The sequence below is a fragment of the Gossypium hirsutum genome, chromosome A08 (assembly GCF_007990345.1).
Source record: "Gossypium hirsutum isolate 1008001.06 chromosome A08, Gossypium_hirsutum_v2.1, whole genome shotgun sequence".
In the NCBI taxonomy this organism is placed as follows: Eukaryota; Viridiplantae; Streptophyta; class Magnoliopsida; order Malvales; family Malvaceae; genus Gossypium; species Gossypium hirsutum.
In genome coordinates this window covers 121,797,679-121,809,551 of record NC_053431.1, presented here as the reverse complement: position 1 = coordinate 121,809,551, position 11,873 = coordinate 121,797,679, and the positions used below count along the sequence as shown (strand labels likewise).

The 11,873-nt window shown below is 30.6% G+C and overlaps 1 protein-coding gene and 1 long non-coding RNA gene across 2 annotated transcripts; both read right to left on the bottom strand.

Moving 5' to 3' along the window:
* Positions 1 to 1,345: 1,345 nt before the first annotated feature.
* On the bottom strand, positions 1,346 to 2,630 carry LOC107893780 (uncharacterized). The gene is made up of 2 exons (XR_001682956.2): positions 2,018 to 2,630; positions 1,346 to 1,728 (listed from the first exon to the last, which is right to left on the bottom strand). It is a non-coding gene; the product is annotated as an uncharacterized lncRNA (long non-coding RNA).
* A 5,254-nt stretch (positions 2,631 to 7,884) lies between these two features.
* Positions 7,885 to 11,617, bottom strand: LOC107893771 (nucleolar complex protein 2 homolog). The gene is made up of 11 exons (XM_016818860.2): positions 11,458 to 11,617; positions 11,256 to 11,361; positions 11,027 to 11,104; positions 10,381 to 10,926; positions 9,862 to 10,164; positions 9,362 to 9,691; positions 9,071 to 9,277; positions 8,876 to 8,962; positions 8,668 to 8,762; positions 8,437 to 8,574; positions 7,885 to 8,266 (listed from the first exon to the last, which is right to left on the bottom strand). The coding sequence occupies exons 2-11, from the start codon at positions 11,316 to 11,318 to the stop codon at positions 7,966 to 7,968; spliced, it is 2,148 nt and encodes a 715-aa protein (XP_016674349.2). The 5' UTR covers positions 11,319 to 11,361; positions 11,458 to 11,617; the 3' UTR covers positions 7,885 to 7,965.
* Between the last annotated feature and the right edge of the window lie 256 nt (positions 11,618 to 11,873).

Below are 11,873 nucleotides of genomic sequence, written 5' to 3'. Positions count from 1 at the left end.
TATTATTTGATAAATTCAATTAGTTAATTTAAAAAAAATCATATTTATATAATTAAAATAAATTTTATGATATGAATTTATTTTGTAATGTGAAATAATTATATTTAGTACATATTATATTATAAAAAATAGTATACATACTCTTTTAAGAACATATATGTTCTTAAATTATGAAGGTAAAATAAATATTATAACATTATAATATTATATTATAAAAAAATAGTATACATATTATATTATATATATAATATACCATTTGTTATATAATTAAATTATGAAGGTAAAATAAATATTATAACATTATGATATTGTAATTAGTGTGCATTCTTCTATTAATGATGTGCAACATAAACCTTAAACATGTAACTAATTGTATATAATCACTCTCACCGAAAATAATTTTTTTTACCAGTCAATCTTAATTTCAAATAAAGCACCCTTATTTATTTCTCTTTGCTTGACTTCTTTATTAGTGAAGGGGATCCTCGAGAAAGTTCTTTGGCCAATTCGATAGAATTTGACATATGGCAATGTTATTTCTAGCCAAACATGACAAGTCGAATTTGATATGTAACCTTATATACAATTATGTTATTATAATATACATAACTAATCTATCTTAATTATATAATGTTAATATATTATAGTATATCATAAAATTAGTTACATGTTTAAGGTTTAGGTTGCATAACATTAATAGAAGAATGCATATTATAATATCATAATGTTATAATAATTATTATACATTTACAATTTAATTATATAACAATTGATATATTATATGTTTATTAAAAGTGTATGTATACTATTTTTATAATATAATATATACTAAAGATAATTATGTCACATTACAAAATAAATTCATATTATAATATTTATTTTAATTATAGAAATATTACTTAATTTTTTATTTAAAATAATTTAACTAATGGAGTTGATCAAAAAATGAAGGGATAATCACAAATCTAGAAATCTTAATAATTCCATCTCATTGTTAGGTTAGGTTTACGGATAAAATAAAATAAAATTTAAGAGAAGCTACATGACATTTAAAAGAATAAGATGTTAAATAAGATATATATTTTTCTGATATTTTTAAACATATTTAAATTTATTCAATTTATTATTAATTAAATATTTTAATATTAAAAATATTTTTATTGATATTTATATGTTATTTATTAGTTTGTATAAAGATTAAATAGAGTTGAAGGTTGGCTTTGATAATGGATATTCGAGGGGGTCTATCCAAATCCGCAACGGATAGTAATTTTAACATCCGAGTCTGAATATTATTCGGATTCTTAAATTTTAGATCAGATATCTAAATCTGTAATCTGAATTGCCATCTTTAATAATTTACTTGTTTAATGTGGAAGTTGAAAGTCATGAGTACATAGGTTCGAGATCTACCATGAGTAATTAATGTTGGAAAAATAGATTTTTTGGAAGCTTTGAGGCATATTCTCTGTACGGGCTCAATTTTGCCCTGTTCGTTTAAATAAAAACCCAAAAAATATAAGCAACCCACTTACAAAAAGTTTTAACCCAAATACAAGCCCAATATTTTGATGGCCCAATAGGCTTAAAACCTAAGCCAATTTTGAAACCCTAATCTCTTTCAGCGCCGTACCCTTCCCATGTGCGTCGTCGGCACATCCAACGCCCGAGGACGGCTCCCCTGATGCCGTTTGCACCAAAACGGCAAGTTTTTGCCTCGTTGACCCTCTAAACCTGCAAAAACAGAAACAAAAAGAAAGCAAAAAAGCAGAAACGTACCAAATAGTGGAAGGAATAGACAAAAAGCATTGGTATTTGGCTATATAGCCACAAACGCAAAAAAATATTGTAACACACAATTTTAAGCAATCAAAAGCAAAGAAAACAAAGGTTCAATCTCGTTTTTTCATATATCTTTCTGTTTTCCTTACTTTTATATTTCCTTTTTCTTTTTCTTTTTTTTTAAAGTTTTATTTTATAACAAAAAATATAAAGAGGGAGAGGAAAGGGGACCTACCTAAGCCTGGATTCGCGTCGCCAGAGCCTCTGCTCCGTTGTTGAAACCGATTCCAAAGGGGAAATAAAAGGGGGTCTATCCTAATAAACTCCGGAGGTGAAAAGCCCCTTTTCGCATGCCCTTAACCCCCGTATACGGTGGGAACCACGGTGGCCTCAAAGAGCCACAACAATGGCGGCAATGATGGGTGTTGAAACCCTAGCCGAAATGAGAAAATGGAGGAAGGAGAGAGAGTTTAACGGTCTGTTTCAGTTTTTTTTTTTGAAGGCTAAAATGATTTTGTAACAAAAATTGGGCTTTATATACACTTACAAAACGACAGCGTTTTGGGTGGGTGGTCTAAGTGCCGAAACGGCACCGTTTTGATGCGCCCGTGTGCGACCCGACTCGATCCAAGAGAGGTCCGTGCGTTTCAGATCATTGGGCTATTTTCCATTTTGATCCTTCCGTTTCTTTGCGATTTTTGATCTAATCCTTTTCTTCCTTTTATTTTATTTATGGATTTCACCCCCGGGCTTTGTGTCTGATTCATTTTAATCCTGAATTAAACGGGGCGCAGAGAACTCAAGGAATAATTTCCTGATCAGCCCTCAAATCCCGCGCGTTTTCTTATTTTGGCCCCGTGTTTTTATTTTTTACAGTCTTTTACTTTTGATTTCATTTTTGTTTTGATTTTACCCTTAATTAGTTTAATTATAGTTATATTTCTTTATTCATGCTTGATTCTAATCCTTTTTATTTTTTATTCCTTTAACACATACATTATTTATTCTAAATGGTCTTATATTTCATTTGTTAAATATTCTATGCATTACTGGATTGTTTTATTATTTATCTTAAATCATTCTACTAATATTCATTTTAAGTGTTTCCACATATTGTGTATTATTTAAATTATATACATATTGTTTATTTTTAAGTTATCGTATACATTATTTATTTTGGTCTTTATACACATACTTTTACTTAGACGGTTTTTATACATTGTTTTATCCCAAATTTCCCTTTTCATCTCATTTATTCTAAATGTTTTATACATTGTTTATGTTAAACCACCTATATATATATATATATATATTTTAAGTTTTATATATTATTTTGTTATACTATTTATATATATAAACGATTTCAAATTCTTTTGTTATATATCGCAAACCTTTTATCATTATTTACCTTAAGATTTCATATATATTACTTATATTAAATTGTTTTACATATTTCTTATATATTATATATTTTCAAAATTGTTTTTACATATTATTCATTTTAATTTTTTTCATATATGATTTATTTTAAATCTTTGTGTATATTATCTATTTTAAAGTTTTATATGTATTACTTGGTTTAAATTATTTTATATGTTATTTACTTCAAAATTTCTTATACATTATTTTAAATTTCTTTTACATATTATTATTTTGAGCCTCTTAATATTTATTTTTAATTTCTTTATATTTATTATTTTAAACTTGTCTTATTCTTATTTAAATTTGTCTTATGCAACTTATTTTAAACTCTCTTATTTGTTTTAAATTGTTTTATTATTGTTCATTTCATGTTTTTTTATATAGTGTTTATTATATATATATATATATTACCTATTTTAATATTTTATATATATATAGATATCCTCTATTTTAAATTGTTTTACATATTGTCAATTTTAAATCTCCTTTTTCACATTATTTTAACTTCATTATCATTTTAAAATTGTTTTACATCTTATTCATTTTATTTGCTTTACACCTTTTAAATTATTATTAAATTCATTTCTCTTTAATTGTTAATGTTAATATCTAAATGATATACCTTGTGTGATTATTGCCATTATGTGAATTTTGATTTGTTTATTTCGCAAGTTTGCATTACTGTTATTCATTTGTATAATGTAGTGTCCATGTGTATTTGTCTTATATTCATTACTATATTTTCATATTATCGCCCATGAATCAAGTCTCGTTACATTCATCCAATAAATTGTTTTAATCCAAACAAATAATGTACTTTATTAAACATTATACTTGCTATATTTCAAAAAGAAAATTTTTTAAATGAGGCAATGTTTTGCGTTTTGGAACATCGAGAAATTGTGCCCTAACTTACGGGGTTTCGATTTTTTCGTTGGTTCTAAATAGCCAAATATCCTTTTGAGTTTCAAAATACACGGAATTTCAATTTGAGCTAAAGATAAACTTGCGCTCGGGAATTCATGATATCGTGTCCTAACTTACTACGGGATGTGATACTCTGATATCTCGAGACGAGGAAATCTTTAAAGATCGTTTTGAGCTAATTCAAGTGTTTTTTTAATCGACGTCAATAAAAAGGGATCGTATTTTAAATCCATCCCCGATTTTCAACCTTCGACTATAGGACAATCATTAATTAATTTGGTACTAATTTTGGGCGTGGCGAGGGTGCTAATCCTTCCTCGCACATAACCGACTCCCGAACTCATTCTCTCGAGTTTTGTAGACCAAAAACACCATTTTCATAAACTAAGACGTTTTATTAAAATGAAGGTGATCCGATCACACCTAATAACGATCGGTGGCGACTTCCGTTTTAATTTTCATCTCCAACAAAGTCGATTCCCGTTTTCAAAAAAATGGTTTCGACATTCTCGATTAGTAAAGGTGGAGATTTGAATTATAAAACTATGGTTTTATATTCTACTCCATGAAACATTTACAACGGTATATCGTATGCTCAAAATAATTGAGTGATGAATGATAAATTAATACTCAAAATAAGCCACTTGTGAATTATGTTGAGGAAAATGGAAAGCTTAGTCTCACATTGGTTAGATATCAAGTGTGAAATATGTTTATATATATGAACCAACTTGGTAGTTATTAAATGACTAAACTAATATTTTTTCTCATGAGGAGTTTAGAATTTTGACAAATGAGTTTTTAACCTATTATTACTTAAATTAATTTTATTGATCTTCAAGCCAGCCATGAAATACTTTGTTTACCAGCTCAACCATTCAATGCCTTGTCTTTATCTCCCTCAGTATATAAACGACTCATTGGCTAATTCACTAAAGCAATTTAAACTCTCTTCTTCTACCCCTATTAAATATAGAGAGTATAAAGGCGAGAAGGATGGGTTGCCAACCGGAAACCATGACAATCAAAGAGAGCTTAGCATGCATGAATAGCCAGTGAAAATTCTTGTAGTCATTGTACCTTGTAATGCGATGGCCACACCATTGGCTCGTTATCGTCCAGGCTATATACGGTAACACCATCTTTGACACTGCACTAAATGCTCAACTCACTAAGTTTCTTCAATAACCCTAACCTCTTTTTCTTGAGTTCGGTTCTTCTAATACTTTCATTGCTAATTCATGCTAGTTTCACCTTCTTCATTCATGGTGTCATACAATTTTAGTCGTTGCACCATTGCGTGTGGTGACCACACCACCGACTCATTGCCATCCTGCTATAAATGATAAAATCGAATTTGATGCTACAAAGATTGGTAAGCTCACTAAATTTCTTCAATAGTCTTAACCTGAGACTAGCTCCTCTGCCACTATCATTTGCAATGCATGCAACCTTCACCTTCTTTGTTTGTGGTGTCATACAATTTTTGGCTACGTTGCTACCCACGTGTTAGAAAGCGTGCAACACAGGCTCATATAATCCTCTAAAGGTCTAAAACTGGTGCATCTAATACTCCCACAAGACATTTTCTATCTTATTTGCACTACCAAAGGATCTAAAATTCAAAGATGGAAGTCCTATATTAGATGTAAAACCTTTGGAAATCTCATATCAAGGGAAACCATGTGAGGTGCAACTCTACCTAGGTTCAGTTCATTAGCTTTCAAGACATTCATTTAATGGCAGCTCAAAGGTTACAGTTGACATAAGGTTCCCCGATAAGCGATTTTCAAAGGTTCTACATCTAATATGGGGTTGCTTTCTCTAAATTTTAAATCTTTTAGAGGTGAAATTGAAATGGGGTTGTCTTTGAGAGTATTAGATGCAACATTTTTAGCCCTTTAGGGAGTCATAGATTTGGGGCTACACATTTTGAAACAGGTGGGAATTAGCTTAGTCAAAACTTGCATGACACTGCAAAGAAAGAAAGTTAAGCTTGCTTGGATTGCCAATGAAAGTGCCATAAGAGCTGGTTTCAAAAAAGGAAGTTAGGCTTGTTGAAGAAAACCAATGAGTTGATCACTCTTTGCAGTGTCAAAGTTCGTTTCATTGTATATATCTCATATGACACATTCTACGGAGTAATTATTGTTTTAATAAAATATTGGTTAATTATATTAATATCTTTTATATATTGTCATCAATTTTGCAAACTAAAATCGAAGCAAATTAAAATCGAAGCAAATATTGATTTATTAATTATCTAATATTTAATTAATATTAAGCAGTATTACGTGGTTAAATTATAATATAGAAAGACAACTTGTATTTATAGATGATTTAAACATGTCCTTAGTTTAATTGAAAATGAACAAATTGATCGAAAGACTAATATATCGTCTATCAAGTCCTATAAGAAGATATACTGCCTTGGGTATTGGAATGGATGACTCTCAAGAGATAAAAATATATATGTGACTGATTGGACTTGCAAAAAAGAGATACTCTACTTTAGGAATTGGAGCAAATTACTTCTAAAAGATAGAGATATATATGTGATTGACTAGACTTGCAATACATTACATCAGACATGATCCAAGTAGAATAGATCTTAAATTCGTTTGTGGATTTATTTACTTGTGACATTTATAATGTGACATTCTTTAGTACTGAGTAGATGATGGGCTATGAATGTGTGCCTCGTATATTGTAATATAAATAAAGTTTGAGTTCAAATGGCTATACCATCATTCTACAACTAGATAGTATCTTCAATAAAGTTTACAAATGTAATTCTAGTTATTAAAAATTATTTTTATTTAAATAAAATATTATTGATATATATTTTATATGAAATTTAAACATTTTTATTAAGATAATATCTTTTAACTAAAATTTATTATTTTTATTAAACTCAGGAATAAAATTAATTTTATTAAAATTTGAGACAAGGGAGAGTGTATTTATGATTGTTGTTGTTATAAAAAGTAAAAATAAAACATAAAAAATTAATTTCATAATGAAAATATTATCGTCGAAAGTGATTATTATAAAGAGGATTAACGATATATAATCTTTTTGCTTGTTACTATAACTAACTTTATTTGTATTTTTGCATAAGTTTTACCTTTTAAATCTAAAAATAAGAAATACATTTTTTTACTTTATTTCACATTTGTTTACTAAAATAGCTTAATTTTTTTATTCAATAGTTTGAAAATGTTCAATAGGGTACTTTGAAGTTTTTTGTCATATTATTTTATTTAATTTTTCACATAATGTTATGTTGTCAATGTGGACTTAATAATTTGAAAAAAATTTCTACATGTTGAATTTTCATTGGTTGGTTTAAGAATTCACTAACATTATTAAAATCAAGTACCATAATAAAAACATATATTGATAATTTAGGTATCAAATTATAGGATTCACATTACACATTTTATAAAAATACAAGTACCATAATAAAATACATATTAATAATTTAAATACCACTACATTAAACGATTTCAAAATATAAATATCACATTAAATATCTTATAAAAGTAGAACAACCGACTATAACATTCTCTCATAAATTTTTAGTCATGAATAAGTTTGAACTTACTCCCTAGTCCGGTTATTTGAACTTCTAATATTTGCCTCATGGAATTCGCGTATACATTTTCTATGATTTCTTTTGATATTTTATAAATAATACAATAGCTCATATTAATTAAATCAGATGGTCTGCCTGACAGACACAACAAAATCTCAAATAAGTTTGAAATGCCATTATCTATAAAAACATAAACAAAAGAGCAGCTCCAGCTGATGATGAGTTACAAGATTTGGTTAATTTAGCTTCGCTCTTTTTCTCTTCTTTGATTTATTATTTTTTGCGTGATGATGAGATCTTACATTCTTGTTTGATAAATTCTTAGGTTTTTGCTTCTTGTTCTGCTGTTTGCTACCACCTAGCTGCTCTTCATTGCCATCTTCCTCGGCAGTATCTTCTTCATCTTCATCTTCATCTTCATCCGAACTAAGTACCAAGTCTTCCACAACATCTTCATCGTCACCAACCCTTTCATCTTGTTCCATCCCTTTCTTCTTCTTCTTCTTCTTCTTCTTCTCCTCCTTTGGAAGATTGGCCCTGATGGAACATGATAGATAGCGTAATAAGTAATGCTTTTTTGGCAATCTAACAGCTTATAGACAGCAAAAACTTGTATACAAGAATGAAAACATGAGCTATTAGTGTACTACATGTGTGTCTGCATGGTGCACACGAGGGAGGGGCAAATATGACATGACAAGACATACCTGGAATCACCTCCAGGTAACCAGGAGGAACTGAAAACTGAAGCACCATTGTCGTTCCTGATATCATCTTCTTCATCACTATCAGGGATCTGATCAAGCTTTTTTCCAAAGACAGCAGACTTTTCGCCAACAACAACACTGAAAATTTACATGCATGCTACTTAAATTAGCTGTATTAACACAATTATAATATAGACAGGATGAAACCAATCACAGAGAAAGATCATAGACCTGGATTCCATCATTGAATCATTTCTCTGTTGTGCTCTTTGACGCAGTGTTGTAACATACTGTGAGAGAGGACTAGTCCCCATCTTTTTCTCATCCTATGAGCAACAAAAAAGCTTAGTAACTTCATTTGATACCAAGTCAAGTGCTCAAACATGACAACAGAAGGAGCATTTGATGGAAAATTCTAACATATAATAATGGTACGGACCTCAAGGAAAGAAGTTGCTGCATTATCATTTGGTAGAAATGTAACTGATGCACGCCTTTCATTAGTAAACTTATCATTCGCCTCAATCTGATGTGAAGACAATGAAGCAATCAATAGCGTGCAGCCAAAAGTTCGAAAAGTGTAAAGGGAACATGCTTATGAATAACAGGTTAATATACTTAACAAGGAAGGTACCTTACGAATAAGATGCCTCATTTCTTTTCGGAATCTTTCAACTTTAGTACATTTGCAGAAGGAACGCAACCTCACAGCTGGAATAAAAGACAATTCAAAGAAAGCAACAGAATAGCTCCATTGAGCTAAATGTTCAGCGAGCTCTTCAACCACAGAAATCACACATGCCTCTTGAAAGGCTCGTGTCTTTAGAATGGGCTTGCTTGCCTGGAAAATAAATTTGTCCAAATTTAGATGGGAATAAAAATGCTTATACCAATTGGAGTAAAACACAACAGATTTCAAGAATACCTTGAGTGTTGTACGTAAATCAACAGCTTTGCCAACACCTCCAGTGGGAGGTCTATTTAACTCTTTCATCTCCAGCATGTCCAAAAGAAGCATAGAAACAGGAATAAATGTACCAGTAGCTGCAGAAATGCGGTTCAGCATTTTAACACACCTCAATCTAAGCGGAAAATATCGAGCAGTTGGAACTAGACGGGCAACCCCAGAAATAATTTGGGTCAATGGATAAGCAAGCGGCCTAAAATCAGCTTCTGAGCTATAGGTACAGATAGCTCCAGTCCAAAGTTCAAGACAGTTAATAAACTTCCATTCATAAACCTTGCGGTATGCTTCCTGTGAAGAATGGTGGGACATGGAGCATTGCTTAGGCAAAACAAAAAAGGGAACAAATGCCAGAAGATTGCAATAAAGAAAATGGTAGTAGATGATCTTCTACTAATAGCATTCTCAGGAGACAACGGATAACTACAACACTTCTCTAAGAAAAAATGTGTAAATGATACCTTAGTTTTCATGTTGAGTGCATCCCGGAGAAGCATTGCTAATTGTCTGATAAAAACAAATGCATGTTGATATGCCGTTGGAAGGTCCACTCGAATAAGTTCTATGACACAATTGGCAAGAAATTGGATATGCTGTAATTTAGATGCATTAACGAAGTGGCAGTTCAAAACATAGGCTTTGTAGATCCCTCTGAAACATTCATCTAAACAATCTGATCCTAGGCGAACACAAAGATCTCTAAGAAATAGAAAGGAGACAACAGGCAGAGCATCGCCTCCTGTACCCCAAAAGTGAAGTGCTACCTGAAGAAAGATGAATAGATTAAACACAAGTAGATCTATGAATATTCCTTAAACGTTTAAAACAATATCATCCACAGAGGAATAGATTAGACCTCAAATTATCATAATAGATATATGACTATCACATACACAAGCAGATCAGAAAACAAAGAGTAACAGCAAAGAAATCATTGCATTTGAATAAAAATCCCTTATAGATTTACCCTTTCTGCATACCTTGATGTATTTCCTGAGAAGGCTTGGAAAAGCAGCCAAAAACACAGACGAATACTGGAGACGCCTTAAAGTGAATGATATCATTTTCGTGTCAGTCATTTGGTTCAAAACGTGCAGGGCATTTCCAAGATACGACTTCACTAAGTGGTTATAGTTCTTCCATTGTTTTGTGTTCATTAGCTCAATTATGGTCTCTTTCTTTCCGCCAGAAGCAGGAAGTTTCAACAATTTGCGGAGTATTCTATCCATTTCAGATAGTGTAAACAACATTATTTTGTTAAATACACTGCTTGACATGACAGCAAACTTAGCTGAAGAGTCTGTCCCAGTATCATCACCATAGTGACAAGCAGTCCTGAAAGCCTTCATAAGAGAATGAACTGCACTTAGTTTCTCATCTTCTCGGATTGATTTACACCAAGAATTAACCATTTCAGTAGTTAAAACGTTTTTGGATGGTTTCTCCTCTTCCTCAGGGATATCATGCTGATAAGTCTCACCATCCAGCTGGGTTTCTGCATCTTCCATGTCAACTTCAGCATCATCCTACAAAAGACATGATTGAAGCAGGTGAAATTGCATCTTGTTTTATGCAATGAAAGCCATTTGTAACAATATAAAGTTGAACATAATTTGCCCAACTTACATCAAAATCTTCATCTTCATCATCAAACGTAAGAAGGTCTTTGCCGTATTGTTGCAAGTACTGGTAGAACTCTGGATCCTACAAAACCGATAAATATATGTTTAGGTGTGTATATATATCCCCGATGAGCTAGTAAAATATATAAAAGAAAAAGGCGAAATAATTTAAGATAAAAATTCAGAAAACCAGAAGAGAATATATATATATATATAGAAACGAAAGAAGAAACCTTTTTCTGGAGCCTTTCAAGCTGCTCTTTATGTTCTTTAGCAGCACTTGGAGATTTTGACATTGTTTTACTTTTTTTGCCCTTCTCTCCCAGTTCAGCAAACACTCTGTCGCAGATAATCAAAATTGAACTAGTTTTACTTCATTCTTTTTAAATGAAATTGGGATTGAAATTAAAATTAAAATCAGGAGAAAGTTTAAACCTCTTAATAGTGCCGAACTCTCGACGACCGCGTAATATACCCGCCGGCTTTTTTATGCTACGGCTTCTCCCTTTTTCTAAAGGGGAATTAAGGGCTTAAGGATGCTACCAGCTAGGGTTTTAGAAGAAGGGTTTTCTTTATTGGCAAGGTTTATTTTCCATCTTTACCCTAAGTATTAAATCGGGTAATTATAGGTAATTTAACTAAAAAAGTTTAGTGATAGAAAGTTTTCGAAATTATATTTAAGTCATAATTGGTATAATAATAATTTTAATTCTTTAATTTTATATTTTCTATTTATTTAACCTTGATTTTATATAAAATAATAATAAAAACTCAAAATTATTTTAAAAGTAGAAAAATCTATATAAAAATTCTAGAAAATAAAATCTTAGAAAACATTATTGTTGAAAATT

Coding starts and splice junctions, on each gene's coding strand:
- LOC107893771 (XM_016818860.2), bottom strand. CDS start 11,318: ATGTCAAAATCTCCAAGTGCTGCTAAAGAACATAAAGAGCAGCTTGAA. Junction 10,165..10,380: donor TTCTCAGGAAATACATCAAG/GTATGCAGAAAG, acceptor ATCTTTCTTCAG/GTAGCACTTCACTTTTGGGG. Junction 9,278..9,361: donor ATTTACGTACAACACTCAAG/GTATTCTTGAAA, acceptor TTTATTTTCCAG/GCAAGCAAGCCCATTCTAAA.